The sequence below is a fragment of the Erinaceus europaeus genome, chromosome 2, assembly GCF_950295315.1.
Source record: "Erinaceus europaeus chromosome 2, mEriEur2.1, whole genome shotgun sequence".
NCBI classification, from domain to species: Eukaryota; Metazoa; Chordata; class Mammalia; order Eulipotyphla; family Erinaceidae; genus Erinaceus; species Erinaceus europaeus.
The window spans coordinates 3,640,631-3,656,615 of NC_080163.1; the positions used below are offsets into that span (position 1 = coordinate 3,640,631).

The 15,985-nt window shown below is 50.9% G+C and overlaps 1 protein-coding gene across 3 annotated transcripts in view; it reads left to right on the plus strand.

Moving 5' to 3' along the window:
* Window positions 1-15,985, plus strand: part of PPFIA3 (PTPRF interacting protein alpha 3) — a 44,477-nt gene that overhangs the window by 1,250 nt on the left and 27,242 nt on the right. For all 3 annotated transcript variants that reach the window (XM_060174124.1, XM_060174123.1, XM_060174125.1), the window contains exons 2-10: window positions 3,874-4,128; window positions 4,357-4,458; window positions 4,839-5,003; window positions 8,721-8,795; window positions 11,490-11,564; window positions 12,767-12,988; window positions 14,805-14,951; window positions 15,035-15,169; window positions 15,808-15,891. In XM_060174124.1, coding sequence (XP_060030107.1) covers window positions 3,889-4,128; window positions 4,357-4,458; window positions 4,839-5,003; window positions 8,721-8,795; window positions 11,490-11,564; window positions 12,767-12,988; window positions 14,805-14,951; window positions 15,035-15,169; window positions 15,808-15,891 — 1,245 coding nt within the window. In that variant the 5' untranslated portion in view covers window positions 3,874-3,888. The remainder of the gene's footprint in view (window positions 1-3,873; window positions 4,129-4,356; window positions 4,459-4,838; window positions 5,004-8,720; window positions 8,796-11,489; window positions 11,565-12,766; window positions 12,989-14,804; window positions 14,952-15,034; window positions 15,170-15,807; window positions 15,892-15,985) is intronic.

Below are 15,985 nucleotides of genomic sequence, written 5' to 3' on the forward strand. Positions count from 1 at the left end.
GCCTTGCCCCCAGTCCTGCATGTTCTCAGGGACCCCCGGGGTTCCGATTCCCCTGTCTGTACTGCCCACTGGCCATTCCAGAATCCATCTGCCCTGTCCTTTACCTCCACAAGTATTTCGGGGAGTCCAGGGCCCCAGCTCGACTCTGCTTTCTCTGCTTAGTTTTTACTCCTAGGGACTCCAGTCCCTCATGAATCCATGACCTCTTCCCACCAACTTCATACCTCTGGTGCCTGCCTCATCCCCATCGCACCTCAGACACTTAGTTGCTCTGCTTCCTTCCCAGAGACCCAGCTGCTTGAGATGTTTCTGGGATCCCATTGCCTCCTGTCAGACCCCGCTCATGCTGTCCCATCTCTGAGCACACTCTCTTGGACCCATGAACCCAGTGTCCACTCCTTGCCTTAGGGGTGTCTGTGTTCTCATCAAGTGATCTAGAACGCACATTTGCAGTGAAGCAGCTGCCCTCACAGAGCTCCGTGCCATAGCTTCCTGCTAAGCTCTAAAGCCGGCCATCACTGCTGCTCCATCTTCACCCACGGAATGCTCTGGGGTCCAGGCTAGACATGAAGTTCTAGGTGGAGATTTCCCTATAGGCGAATCTAGATAGTGCTCCCAGACCAAATCCCGATCCCATCACCTCCTTTGTCATGCTCTCTCTTTTTTTTTTTTTTCTTTTTCCTTGACATGGATCCTTATTCTCTGCAGAGATTTTATTTTTAGGTGCATTCTAGATGCTATTCTTTTTCTTTAATTATTTTATTTATTTATTAATGACAAAGATAGAAGAGAGAAAAAGAACCAGACAGCACTCTGGTACATGTGCTGCAGGGGATGGAACTCAGGACCTCATGCTTGAGAATCCAGTGCTTTATCCACTGCGCCGCCTCCCAGACCACTAGATGCTATTCTCTACCTGAATGCATCTGAGGTTATAGAATTGTGTGTGTTTTAATGATATGTTATAGCCTTCCTCCACATCACACTACCAATTTTAGAATGTATATCCCTATTTAAAGTTCCATCTGGGGAGTCGGGCGGTAGCGCAGTGGGTTAAGCGCACGTGGCGCAAAGCACAAGGACCAGTATATGGATCCTGGTTCGAGCCCCTGGCTCCCCGCCTGCAGGGGAGTGGCTTCACAGGCGGTGAAGTAGGTCTGCAGGTGTCTATCTCCGCCCTCCCCCTTTCGGTCTTCCCCTCCTCTCTCCATTTCTCTGTCCTATCCAACAATGATGACATCAATAACAACAACAATAACTAGAACAACAATGAAAAGGTCAACAAAAGGGAAAATAAATATAAAAAAAATTTAAAAATAAAGTTGAGGGAGTCAGGCTGTAGCGCAGTGGGTTAAGCGCAGATGGCGCAAAGCACAAGGACCGGAGTAACAATCCCGGTTCGAGCCCCCGGCTCCCCACCTGCAGGGGAGTCGCTTCACAGGTGGTGAAGCAGGTCTGCAGGTGTCTGTCTTTCTCTCCCCCTCTCTGTCTTCCCCTCCTCTCTCCATTTCTCTGTCCTATTCAGCAATAACGACATCAATAATAATAATAACTACAACAGTAAAACAACAAGGGCAACAAAAGTGAATAAATAAATCAATAAATATTTAAAAAATAAAGTTGAATTAAAAAATAATAATAAAAAAATAAAGTTCTGATTCTACACTCTTGAACCTAGAGGATGCCCCCCCCACCCCATGTGTTCTATCTTACCCCTTCCGCAGATTCTAGGATCTAAGTCCATTCCTTCCCACCTTCTCGGTCCTTCTTTTCCTAGTGTGACCTTAATTTTAGAACTTGTCTCCTGGTGGATTGTGGGTTCTCTCCTCCATCTGCCACTTCAGCATTCTAAGCAGATTCTAGGCTCTCTCCTCTTCTGGAGACTTCAGCCTCAAAATGTCCTCATTTTCAGAACATCCCTGCCCCCCTTTGCCAGCTCAGTCCTTATGCCAGTAAATTCTCAGTTCCCAGCATGCATCTTGCTGTACCCCCCCCACACACACACACCCAGACACTTTTAAGTTCCAAGCAAACTCCTTGCTACTTTCTAGGTTTTTCTCATCTCCAGGTCCTGTTCTGAATTCTAGAACATATCTTCTATCTTAAGAGTTGTAGCATTACCCAAATACATGACAAAATCAAGACTGCCCCTCTCCCAATATCTCCAGATGCTTTGAGTCATAGGAGAAATCTTCTGATCGGGCTTTTTATGCATCACCTTAGGTCTGTTGTAAGATGTTATGCTCTGCTCTGTGTTTGGGATTCTGATAGTAAGTTATAGGGTTCCTCTTGGCTGGTTCAAGGTTCTGGATCTGCATCTCATCTGTGCTTCCCTCTCTTTGGCGGCTAGTGTGGCTCTTGCCCCAGGCACCTTGTAAATGTGGAAGTCCCTTTTGCACTCTGTGTTGTCTTTTTTTTTTTTTTTTTTAAGATTTTTTTATTTATGAGAAAGACAGGAGGAGAGAAAAAGAACCAGACATCACTCTGGCACATGTGCTGCCAGGGATCGAACTCGGGACCTCCTGCTTGAGAGTCCAAAGCTTTCCCACTGCACCACCTCCCGCACCTGTGTTGTCTTTATGGCAGTGGCAGTCTTCATTCCGCACCCAGCCTAGCTATTTGCTTTAGTTGCTTCTCAGTGAGTCGGAGGTTCTAGAGCAGCTGGGTGGCATCTCCCGAGGAGGTTGTGGCTTTTGGCTCCCAGGCTGGTTTGGACCATAAGGTTGGGAACATTTTCCTACCCCTGGGAGTGCTGGGATTGAAGTGTCTAGCTTTCCAAATACACCGATGCAGGGACCCTGAGGATACAGGCATCCAATCACCTCCTCTCCCAGGCCGCAGGGCGCTCAGTCCCTTCCTCTCTTCACAGGAGTCCAAGGCTCCAGCAGTCCCAAGCTTTTGACATAAACTGAACACTGGGTGCGGCCGGCTGGGAATTATCCATTTCAGAACCGGTTATGCCACTGCCCGAAGGGGGAGAGAGAAGGAAAGGAGGGAAGGGAGTGAAAGTCCCTCCTGCTTTCGACTGGGCCAGCTGGACCCGTTGGACCTGATGTGTCTGGAGGGAGTGGCTTGGGAGTCCCAGAAACCTCTCCGCCCACAGTCCAAGCATCCAGACTCCTGTGTCCTGGGGGCCTGGGCCAAAAGTTGGAGGTTTAAAATCCAGATTCTGTGTCCCGAGGGAGGAGGGGGTGTGTGATTCCTGACTCCTGGGTTTTGGGGGAGACTGGAGGCTCTGTCCCTTGGGCCTGGGGACCTAGCCTCCTGTGGGCTGAGGGAGGAAGGCGCTGAGTCTCAGGACTCCTGGATGGTGAAGAGGGAGGTGGTTAGCATGGCCAGATGCCATGTTTGTTTTTTTGTTTGTTTTTTTCCCCTCTTTTTTTTCTCCTGAGTCTTTAAATTCTTCTGGAGGTGGGGTCTAGGTAGCTGGGAGATTAAAGGAGGCGAGAATTGTTCGGGGTAGTGAGGGCCGCCCCTGTGACATCACACAGGTGACTGTGCATCTGTTCCCAGTGCTGGGACCCCCGGCAGCAGGCAGGGCTCTCCTCGTCGCCTCGGCCACGCAGTGGGCTGGCAGGAGGCTGGTGCCCAGGAACAGAGGCTGCTCTGCCCACTTGGGGCAACGCTGAGTTCCCCAGCGCTGGCTTCTCCGCTGAGTTGCTGTCAGTTTCCCCAGCTGCTGTGACTCGGGCAGCTGGGTCTGCTCTCCCGAGAGCCGTGGGTTCCCGTTCCTGCAGGGCCATGCCCACCGTGGACCGGCCTCCGTCTCTCCCGTGCGATGGACTGTGCCGCCGCCGCATGGCAGCCCCATGGCGGTGCCCTGACCCTGCTGGTCTCTGTTCCCGTCCCCTCCGCCCCCCCTCCCCCCCGCAGGCCGGCACCGCCGCCATGATGTGCGAGGTGATGCCCACCATCAGCGAGGATGGCCGGCGGGGCTCGGCGCTGGGCCCGGACGAGGCGGGCGGCGAGCTGGAGCGCCTCATGGTCACGATGCTCACCGAGCGCGAGCGCCTGCTGGAGACGCTGCGCGAGGCGCAGGACGGGCTGGCCACGGCGCAGCTGCGCCTGCGCGAACTGGGCCACGAAAAGGACTCCCTGCAGCGCCAGCTCAGCATCGCGCTGCCCCAGGTCGGGGCGGGGCCTCGGCTAATGGGGGGGGAGGCCGGGTCGAAAGGGGGCGTGGCTACGTGACGGACAGGACCGCGGCGTCTGGGGGCGTGGCCTTGCGTGGCGGGCGGGGCCGGGCCCGGCAGGTGGGCGTGGTTTATCGCGGAGGGGCGGGGCCTTCAAGGTCTCAGCCCGGTGGAGTGCGGGAGAGGCAGAAAAGGGTTGACCTGTCTGTCCACGACTTAACAGGAGTTTGCAGCTCTGACCAAGGAGCTGAACTTATGTCGGGAGCAGCTGCTGGAGCGGGAGGAAGAGATTGCGGAGCTGAAGGCGGAGCGGAACAACACAAGGGTGAGGGGTGCCGGGCTGGGCGGCAGAGTGTAAAGGGGCAGGTGGGGGCTGGGCTGTAGCGGCCTGACCCATCTCTTCCCACCTTGCCCTTCCCGTTCCTGTCTTCTCGTCTCTGTTCTCACTTCTGGTCCTCCTTAAGTCCTTGGCCCTATCTCTATAACCATTCTCTTTGCTCAATTGATTTTTTGACAATTTACATGGACTTGTTACAACCTCCCCCCCCCTTTTTTTTTTTTTTTCTGACCTGCGTCTCTCCCTCACCTTTTGTCTTTCCTTTCGGTACTTCCTTTCATGTGTCACCCCACCTGCCGGAACCACGCTCTTCCACGACCCTGTCTTCCTTCGCCCCTTCCCCTTGGCTCGGCAACTCACCCCTGTAGCTTCTTCTGGAACATCTGGAGTGCCTGGTGTCCAGGCACGAGAGGTCGCTGCGCATGACCGTGGTGAAGCGCCAGGCCCAGTCCCCGGGCGGCGTCTCCTCCGAGGTGGAGGTGCTCAAGGCTCTAAAATCCCTCTTTGAGCACCACAAGGCCCTGGATGAGAAGGTATGAACCCCGGATACAGAGTGGGGATCAGTGGGTGGCTAGGGATGTCCAGAATGGGAGAGGTTCTGCGTGTGGATGGAAAGGGATGTCCTAAATGGGAAGAGTGTTGACAGGGACTGGACTTGGCTACATAGAATGGGGTTTGTCTGCTGAATAATAGGAAAAAATGGAGAAAGGGATATATTGAATGTTAGCACCTCCAGAGTCTCAGGTTCAATCCCTGGTACAGACAATATGCCAGAACTGAGCAGTATTTTGGTCTCTCATTAAAATATTTTTTGAGGGAGTCGGGCGGTAGCATATCGGGCTAAACGCAGGTGGCCCAAAGCGCATGGACCGGCGTCAGGATCCTGGTTCGAGCCCCCAGCTCCCCACCTGCACAGGAGTCACTTCACTAGTAGTGAAGCAGGTCTGCAGGTGTCTATCTTTCTCTCCCCCTCTTTGTCTTCCCCTCCTCTCTCCATTTCTCTCTGTCCTATTCAACAACGATGACAACAATAACTACAACAATAAAACAACAAGAGCAAGAAAAGATAATAAATAAATATTTAAAAATATATATACATCTTTTGGATGCAGGAACTAGTAAAATGATTATACAAAAGATTTTTCATACCTAAGGCTCGAGCAGACATCCTAGGGTCAGTCCCCTGCACCACCATAAGCCAGAGCACAACCAAACACAACCATCCAAAAGGATCTATGTACACCTATGTTCATAGCAGCACAATTTGTAATGGCCAAAACCTGGAAGTTACCTAACTGTCCAACAACAGATGATTGGCTGAGTAACTGTGGTATGTATATACAATGGAATACTACTCAGCTATTAAAAATGCTGACTTCAGGAGTCAGGCAGTAGCTCAGTGGGTTAAGTGCACGTGGTGCAAACCACAAGGATGGCTTAAGGATCCTGGTTCAAGCCCCCGGCTCCCCATCTGCAGGAAACAACAAGGGCAACAAAAGGGAAAATAAATAAATAAGTATCTTTAAAAATTTAGGGCGGGAAGTCGGGCTGTAGCGCAGTGAGTTAAGCGCACGTGGCGCAAAGCGCAAGGACCAGCGTAAGGATCCCGGTTCGAGCCCCCGGCTCCCCACCTGCAGGGGAGTCGCTACACAGGCGGTGAAGCAGGTCTGCAGGTGTCTTTCTCTCCCCCTCTCTGTCTTCCCCATCTCTCTCCATTTCTCTCTGTCCTATCCAACAATGACGACATCAACAACAACAATAATAACTACAACAACGAAAAACAAGGGCAACAAAAAGGGAAAATAAATATTTAAAAAAATTTAGGACGGAGGGTAGATAGCATAATGGTTATGCAAACAGATTCACATGCCTGAGGCTCCAAAGTCCCAGGTTCAAGCCCCTGCACCACCATAAGCCAGAGCTCAACAGTGCTTTGGTAATCATTTAAAAAAAGAATAAGAATAAAAAAAAATGATGACTTCACCTTCTTCACCCCATCTTGGATGGAGCTTGAACAAATCATGTTAAGATCAGCCAGAAAGAGAAAGGTGAATATGGGATGATCTCATTCACAGATAGAAGTTGAAAAACAAGGACAGAAGGGAAAACACAAAGCAGAACTTGGACTGGAGTTGGTGTGTTGCACCAAAGTCAAAGACTCTGTGGTGGGGGGAGGGCTCAGGTCCTGGAACAGGATGGCAGAGGAGGACCTAGTGGGGGTTGACTGAAAACGTGGAAAGCTGAGATATGTTACACAGGTACAAACTATTGTATCTTACTACTGACTATTAACCACTAATCTCCCAGTAAAGGAATTTAAAAAAGGCAAATAGATAAAAATAAGATATTGATTACATGTGAGAGACTTGACCTGGAGAAGGTCAGACAAGCCAGAGCGCCTCTCTGGTCCGAGCAGTGTCGGAGATGAAATGGAACCTCAGGCGTGCAAACCTGGTGCTCTGTCAGCCTAGCTAGTTCCCTGACAGCAAGCAAATAAATCTAATAAAATAAAATAAAATAAAATAAGGGGGGGGGCATCAAGGGAGAGAAAATTTTTAAAAATGGTGTCCTAGGAGGTGGTGTGGGGGAGAATTCTGGACTCTCGAGCGTGAGCTTCTAAGGCAAGTTTCAGCATAGCATGCGCCAAAGTGATGCTCCCGTCCTTGTCCTCTCTCCCTGTTAATAAAAAAAACAACAATATTTTAAAATATGAACACAGAAGAGATGATGCTGGCGAAATGAGAAAATGGGGGCTGAGCGGTTGTGCACCTGGTCAAGAGCATATATTATCATGTGCAAAGAACTGGGGTTGGAGCCTCCACTCCCCACCTGCAGGGGGAAGGCTTCACAAGTGGTGTAGTGAGTCTGCAGGTGTCTCTCTCTCTTTCTTTCTTTCTTTCTTTCTTTCTTTCTTTTTTTTCTTTCCTTCTTTCTTTCTCCCTGTCTCCCCTCCCTTCTCAATTTCTCCCTGTGCTACTGAGTATAATAAAAAGGAAAAGAAAAAGGAAAACATGGCTACCAGAAATGGTGGATTCATAGTGTCAGCACTGAGCCCCAGCAAGAGCCAGAGAGAGAGAGAGAGAGAGAGAGAGAGAGAGTCGTGAACAGTGGGTGGTGCTGCTTTAGTGGCTGGTCATGGCTACACTTATTTTATTTTTTTATTTTATTGATTTACTGGATAGTGACAGAGAGAAACTGAAAGCGGAGGGGGGAGACAGAGAGGGAGAGAGACAGAGAGACACCTGCAGCCCTGCTTCACCACTTGTGAAGTTTTCCCCCTGCAGGTGGGGACTGGGGGCTTGAACCTGGGTCCTTGTGCACTGTAATGTGTGGGCTCAACCAGGTGTGCCACCGTCTGGTCCCCAATGGCTACACTTATTAAAGAGGAACTTTAAAGTTTTTATTTGGGAGTCTGGCGGTAGCGCAGCGGGTTAAGCGCACGTGGCATGAAGCGCGAGGACCGGCGTAAGGATCCCGGTTCGAGCCCCCGGCTCCCCACCTGCAGGGGAGTCGCTTCCCAGGCGGTGAAGCAGGTCTGCAGGTGTCTGTCTTTCTCTCCTCCTCTCTGTCTTCCCCTCCTCTCTCCATTTCTCTCTGTCCTATCCAGCAACAAGGACATCAACAACAATAACTACAGCAATAAAAAAACAAGAGCAGCAAAAGGGAATAAATAAATATTAAAAAATTAAAGTTTTTATTTATTTATGAGAGAGAGAGGAGGAAAGAAAGAACCAGATATCACTCTGGTACATGTGCTAGGGGGAATCGAACTCAGGACCTTAAGGTTGAGAATCCAGTGCTTTATCTACTGTGCCACCTCCTGGACCACTAAAAAAAAACCTTTCTATATTTATTTATTTTCCCTTTTGTTGCCTTTGCTGTTTTTTTTTTAATTTATTTTATTTATTTATTCCCTTTTGTTGCCCTTGTTGTTTTTTATTGTTGTAGTTATTATTGTTGTTGTCGTTGTTGGATAGGACAGAGAGAAATGGAGAGACTCCCAGGAACTTTTTTTTTCTTTTTTACCAGAGTGCTTTTCAACTCTGGCTTATGGTGGTGCAGGGGCCTGAACCTGACACCTTGGAGCTTCAGACATGAGAGTCTCTTTGCATAACCATTATGCTATCTACCAGCGTCCTACTTAGTAACCCTATCGTTGCCCTGTCAGCTCCCAGAGGGGTGTTCGTGTCACCCAGCTGTCCTAGATGGGGTCTGAACTCCATCTCACCCAGGCCTGTCTGCATCTCCAGGTCCGAGAGCGGCTGCGGATGGCGCTGGAGCGCGTGGCGGTGCTGGAGGAAGAGCTGGAGCTGAGCAATCAGGAGGTGGGGGCGGGGGCGGGGGCGGGGCCGCGGGGGCGGGGCCAGGGGCCACCAATGGCGTGGGGCTGCTTCTGGCTCCGAGTCTGTTGGCAGCGGGGCAGCGGTGGGAGATCTGCCCAGGGAGCATGGACCTGGGATGACAGCCTGGTGTGGGACTGAGAGAGAGAACTGGACACAGGAAATGGCTGCATGGAGATAGTCGGGCAGTGACGCACCTGGCTGAGTGCAAATGTTACCATGCTCGAGGATCCAGGTTCAAGCCTCGGGATCCCACCTGCAGGTGGGATGTTTCAGGAGTGTTGAAGCGGTCTCTCTCTCTCTCTCTCTCTCTCCCTGCCTCCTCGTCTCTCTCTTTTGCCTCCAGGGTTATTGCTGGGGATCCTCGGGAATCCACTGCTCCTGGAGGCTATTTTTTTCCCCTTTTGTGGCCCTGGTTGTTTTATCATTGTTGTGGTTATTATTATTTTTGATATTGATGTCGTTGTTGTTGGTAGGACAGAGAGAAATCGAGAGAGGAGGCCAGACAGAGAGGGGGAGAGAAAGACAGACACCTGCACATCTGCTTCACCGCTCATGAAGCGACCCCCCCTGCAGGTGGGGAGGCGGGGGGCTGGAACCTGGATCCTTATGCTTGGCCGTTGCACTTTGCGCCATGTGAGCTTAACCCGCTGCGCTACCGCCCAACCCCGTCTCTCTCTTTTAAGAGTTTATTTATTGGGCCAGGTGGTGGCGCACCTGATTGAACACACGTTACAGTGCGCAAGGACCCAGGCTGGAGCCCCTGGTCCCCATCTGCAGGGGGAAAGCTTTGCGAGTGGTGAAGCAGGGCTGTAGGTGCCTGTCTCTGCCTCTCTCCCTCTCCATCCCCCCTTCCCTCCTGATTTCTGGCTGACTCTATCCAATAAATAAGTAAAGGTAATAAATAAATAAATATATATATATATATGCCAAATAATTTTAAAAAAGAATTCAATTATTTAGGAGAAAGATAGGAAAGAGAGAAAGAACCAAATATCACTCCAGTACATGTGCTGCCGGGGATTAAACTCAGGACCTCATGGTTGAGAATCCAATGCTTTATCCACTGCGCCACCTCCTGGACCACTTCCCTCTCCCTCTCTATCTTCCCTCTTTTTTTTTTTAAAGGTTTAATTTTCTTTAATCTTTATTTATTTATTGGATAGAGACAGCCAGAAATTGAGGGAAGGGAGTGATAGGAAGAGACACAGAGAGAGACACCTGTAGCCCTGCTTCACCACTTGCAAAGTTTTGCAGGTGGGGACTGGGGGCTTGAACCCGGGTCCTTGAGCCCTGTAACATGGACACTGAACCTGGTGTACCACCACCCGGCCCCTCTCTGTCTTCTCTCTTGATTTCACACTGTCTCTATACAAAATAAAATATTAAAGGAGGGACGAGGTAGACCACATAATGCAAAGAAAGTCTCCTGCCTGAGACCTCAAAGTCTCAGACTCAATCTCAATCCCCAGCATCACCATGAATCAGAGCTGAGCAATGTTCTGATAAGACAGCAATGTTCTCAGACAGAGAGAGAGAGAGAGAGAGAAATTCATGGTTAGTGGGGATAGATAGCACAATGGTTATGCAAAGAGACTCTTGTCTGAGGCTCCAAAATCCCAGGTTCAATCCCCCGCATCACCATATGCCAGAGCTGATCAGTGCTCTGGTTAAAACCAAAAAACTCAATAACTTTAATTTGAAATTTTTAGGGGCCAGGCAGTGGTACACCTGATTAAGTGCAGAAATTATAGTGTTCAAGAACCCAGGTTCAAGCCCCTGGTCCCCACCTGCAGGGGTAAAGCTTCACTAGTGGTAAAGTAGGGCTGCTGGTGTCTCTCAGTCTCTTGCCCTCTCCATCACCCTCTCTCCTCTCAATTTCTCTCTGTCTCTATTCAACAGTAAATAAATAAAATGTTAAAAAAAAAAAAAAAGAAAGTCATGGTTAGTGGTCTAGGAGGCAGCGCAGTGAATAAAGCACTAGACTCTCAGGCACATGTACCAGAGTGATGTCTGTCTCTGTCTCTCTCTCCTCTTCTCTCTCTCTCTCTAATACCTTTTTTTTAAAGCAACTTTATTATTTTTAAAATTTTTACTTATTATTGAATCGAGACAGAGAGAAATTGAAAGGTGAAGGGGAATATATATAGAGAGAGAGACAGAGAGACACCTGCAGCCTTGCTTTACCACTTGTGAAGTTTTCCCTCTGCAGGTGGGGACCAGGGGCTTGAACCCTGTTCCTTGTGCACTGTAGTGCGTGTGCTTAACTAGGTGCATCACTGCCTGGCCCCCTATCTTTCTCATAGATAAATAAAATCTTTAAAAGAGAGAGAGAGAAATAGAACATTTGTGGGGAGGGCAAGGAGGTGGTGCAGCTGGTTGAGTGCTCATGTTACAGTACTGAAGGGTCTAGGTTCAAGCCCCTGGTCCCCACCTGCAGGGGGAAACGTGTTGCAAGTGGTGGTACAGGGCTGCAGGCATCTCTGTCTCTTTCTCTCTCTACCTCCCTCTCTACTTTCAATTTCTCTCTGTCTCTATCCAACAAAATATAAAATATTAAAAAAAAAAAAAAAAAAACCACACAAACACTTGTGTAGGAGGCTACGGGTGACTTTGGAATGGGATGCTCTCAGCAGGCCCAGTGGGTTCTCGTCCCTGACCTCCCTTTCCTGTTGCCAGACTCTGAACCTTCGAGAGCAGCTGTCCAGGCGCAGGTCAGGGCTGGAAGAGCCCGGCAAGGATGGGGAAGGGCAGGTAAGAGGTGGATGTCTTTATCTCTTCTTAGTCTCCACTGACCCTCGTCCCTGTGACTCCTGTGACCCCCCCTGCTCGAGTCTCTTACATTTGTGAAGGTCTTTCTTTCCCCCTTTATTTTAGTTTCCTTATATCTGATAGGACAGAGAGACATGGAAAGAGGAGGGGGAGATAAAGAGGGAGGGGTGGACGACACCTGCAGCCCTGCTTCACAGTTTGTGAAGCGTCTCTCCTGCTGGTGAGAACCGGAAGCTTGAACCTGGGTCCTTGAGCACTGTAAGGTGTGTGCTCTATTGGGTATGCCACTGGACGGCCCCCACCTAGCTCACTCCTGTGAGCTCCTTGACCCTCACTGACCTTTCTTTCTTTTTTTTTTTTTTTAATTTAAGAAAGGATTGATTAACAAAACCATAGGGTAGGAGGGGTACAACTCCACACAATTCCCACCACCCAATCTCCATATCCCACCCCCTCCCATGGTAGCTTTCCCATTCTCTATCCCTCTGGGAGCATGGACCCAGGGTCGTTGAGGGTTGCAGAAGGTAGAAGGTCTGGCTTCTGGAATTGCTTCCCCGCTGAACATGGGCGTTGACTGGTCGCCTCATTGACCTTTCATCCCCTTCCCTCACCATCTGCTTTTTCTCTCTTTCCATCTCTCTCTCTCTCTCTCTCTCTTTTTCCCTCTTTATCAGAGCACTGGTCAGCTCTGGCTTATGGGACTGAACCTGGGACCTTAGAGGCTTAGTCATGGGAGTCTCTTTGCATAACTATTATGCTATCTACCCCCACCTTTTTATTTTCTTTTTCTTTTTTTAAATGTTCTTCAGGAGCAGTGTATTTTTTAAAGTTGTTTTTATATTTATTTATTCCCTTTTGTTGCCCTTGTTTTATTGTTGTTGTTATTGATGTTGTTATTGCTGTCGTCATTGTTGGATAGGACAGAGAGAAATGGAGAGAGGAGGGGAAGACAGAGAGGGGGAGAGACAGACAGACACCTGCAGACCTGCCTCACGGCCTGTGAAGCGACTCCCCTGCAGGTGGGGAGCCGGGGGCTCGAACCGGGATCCTTTCTCCGGTCCTTGCGCTTTGCGCTATCTGCGCTTAACCCGCTGCGCTACAGCTCGACTCCTAATCCCCACCCTTTCTATCTCTGTTGCACACCCTCGGCCCTGTCTCTTCCTTCTCCAATCCCCCCACTCCAGAATCTAGCCAATGGCCTGGGTCCCAGTGCGGATTCCAGCCGCCGCACCACGGAGCTGGAGGAGGCCCTGGAGCGGCAGCGAGCAGAGGTGTGCCAGCTGCGGGAGCGCCTGGCAGTGCTGTGCCGCCAGATGAGCCAGCTGGAGGAGGAGCTGGGCACCGCCCACCGCGAGCTGGGGAAGGCGGAGGAAGCGAACTCCAAGCTGCAGCGAGACCTCAAGGAGGTGAGACCAGAGCGGCTCACGGGCTGCCCTCTGCCCCTCTCCCCTTCCCGTCCCCTTGCTCCAGAGTCCCCGGAGCTCCAGCGTGGTGCCCACTGGGATTCAGGCCACAAGCTGTGTGCGCCCTCAGCTTCTCCAAGCACAGCTTCCTCACCTGTGAAATGGGATTCAGGGCACTTGGCAGAAGCTGGCATGTGGTGTGTACACGGTAGGCACTGAGTAACCAGACTAGTCATGATGTCTTTGTTGGAAACTTCTCTTGTCTTTTGCCACAAGCTGAATTATTATTATCATTAGAATTTTTCTGGTCATCACTGGGACTTCACTGATCCAGGATGACTTTTTTTTTTGTTTTTAAAGATTTTATTTATTTATGAGAAAGACAGGAGGAGAAAGAACCAGACATTACTCTGGTACATGTGCTGCCGGGGATCGAACTCGGCACTTCATGCTTGAGAGTCCAAAGTTTTATCACTGCGCCACCTCCCGGACCACCCGGGATGACTTTTTTCAGACAGATAGAGATAAAGAGGGAGAGGGAGGAAGAGATGGGGGGCACAACACCAAGGCTTCCTTCACTATAGTGGGGCCTGGGCTTGAACCCGGGTCACACACATGGCAGAGCGATGCATTATGCAACTGAGCTATTTTGCCGGCCCGCAAATTGAATTCTTTTGTCTGCATTTTATGCCATCCTGATTTCGGCCTCTTAACCCTAACTTTCTTCTTTTTTTAATATTTATTTATTTATTCCCTTTTGTTACCCTTGTTGTTTTATTGATGTAGTTATTATTGTTGCTGTTACTGATGTCATTGTTGTTGGATAGGACAGAGAGACATGGAGAGAGGAGGGGAAGACAGAGAGGGGGAGAGAAAGACAGACACCTGCAGACCTGCTTCACCGCCTGGGAAGCCACTCCCCTGCAGGTGGGGAGCCGGGGGCTCGAACCGGGATCCTTACGCCGGTCCTTGTGCTTTGTGCCACATGCGCTTAACCTGCTGCGCCACCACCTGACTCCCAACCCTACCTTTCATACCCTAGGGGCTGATGAGAAGTGTAAACTCTGGATTCTTGTGGTCTGGGAGGTGGTGCAGTGGTTATGGCACTGGACTCTCAAGCATGAGGTCCTCAGTTCAGTCCCCAGCAGCATCTGTACCAGAGTGATGTCTGGTTCTCTCTTTCTCTTCCTATCCCTCTCATTAATATATTTAAAAAAATATTTTAAATAATAGTAAAATAAAATAAATCTAGATTCTTTTGTTTTTTCTGTTCTCTTTCTTTTTAAAATTATCTTTTTTATTGGATAGAGACAGCCAGAAGTCGAGAGAATGGGTGGGGGAGATAAAGAGGGAGGGAGAAAGAGAGACACCTGCAGCCCTGCTTCACCACTCATGAAGCTTTCACCTTGCAGGTGGGGGCTGAGGGGCTTGAACCTGGGTCCTTGCACATTGTGGTATGTGCACTCAACTAGGTGAGCCACCACCCAGTCCATGTTCTCTCTTTCTTTTAAGTTTTGCTTATCTACTGAGAGAGAGAGAGAGAGACTCAAAGAGAGAGAGAGAGAGCACACTGGAACATGTGATGCTGGAGACTGAACCCCAGGTCTCGTGCATCCAGGTCCCGTGTCCTGCTAAGTCACCTCCCCAACTGCTTATTAACACCATGTTAACGCTCAGGTGGCAAGGGACCCGAGGCTTGCTGTTACTGGGACTACATTTCCCAGGAAACGCTGGGGTGACCGATCTGGGGTACTAAGCCCGGGCGGCCCCGAGGCCTTCTGGGAGTTGTAGTCCACACGGTCCTTGGCCACCTCTGCAGGCGCTGGCGCAAAGAGAGGACATGGAGGAGCGAATCACCACTCTAGAGAAGCGCTACCTCAGTGCTCAGCGTGAGGCCACGTCTCTGCACGACGCCAACGACAAGCTGGAGAACGAGCTGGCCAGCAAGGAGTCGCTGTACCGACAGGTGGGGGTGGAGGCCCAGGGCTGGGCGCTGGAGGCCGGGAAGTGCCTGGTTCATGTCTCCTCACTGTCTCTGGCTTCCTGCAGAGCGAAGAGAAGAGCCGGCAGCTCGCGGAGTGGCTGGACGACGCCAAGCAGAAGCTGCAGCAAACGCTGCAGAAGGCGGAGACTCTGCCTGAGATCGAGGCGCAGCTGGCACAGCGAGTGGCGGCGCTCAACAAGGTGAGGGGAGGCCCAGGGGGACAGCGTGGCGGCTTCGCGGCCGACTTGCGTGCCTGAGACTCCGGGGTCCCGGGCGCAGTCACGGCACCACTGTCAGCCAGAGCTGAGCACGCACGGCTCTGATCACGAGAATACCTAGGGGCTCAGGCGAGGTGGATAGTGATGCAGAGAGATCCTCAGGGGGCCAGGCGGTGGCACACTTGGTTAAGTGTGCACGTTACAGCGCTCAGGACCCAGGTTCAAGCCCCTGGTCCCCACTTGCAAGGGGAAAGCTTCACGAGTAGTGAAGCAGGGCTGCAGGGTGCCTCTCTGCCTCTTTCCTTACCTCTAGTCCCCTTCCCCTCTCAGTTTGTCTGTCTCTACCCAATAAATAACAATAATAATGAGTCTCATGATTGAGACTCTAAAGGTCCCAGATTCAATCCCTCGCACCACCATAAACCAGAGCTGAGCTGTGTTGTGGTAAAACAAACAAAACAGAACAAAACCAAACCTAGGTAAGGGGGCGTCTGGGTGGAGCAGAACATCGGGGGCGTGGCCTAGCAGGGGAGGGGCGGGGCCTAGCAGAGGGGGCGGGGCCTGGCTCCGGCCAGGATCCCCGCGGGACCAAGTCAGACACCCTGGATTGCACCCACCAGGCTGAGGAACGACACGGGAATTTTGAGGAGCGGCTCCGGCAGCTGGAGGCGCAGTTGGAGGAGAAGAACCAGGAGCTGCAGCGGGTAAAGGGCAGGTGTCTGCAGGGGGGGTTGCGGGGCAGGGGCTGCGCCGCCGGGGGGGGGGGGGGGTCTGAGCACCTCTGCCCCCCTGTCCTCT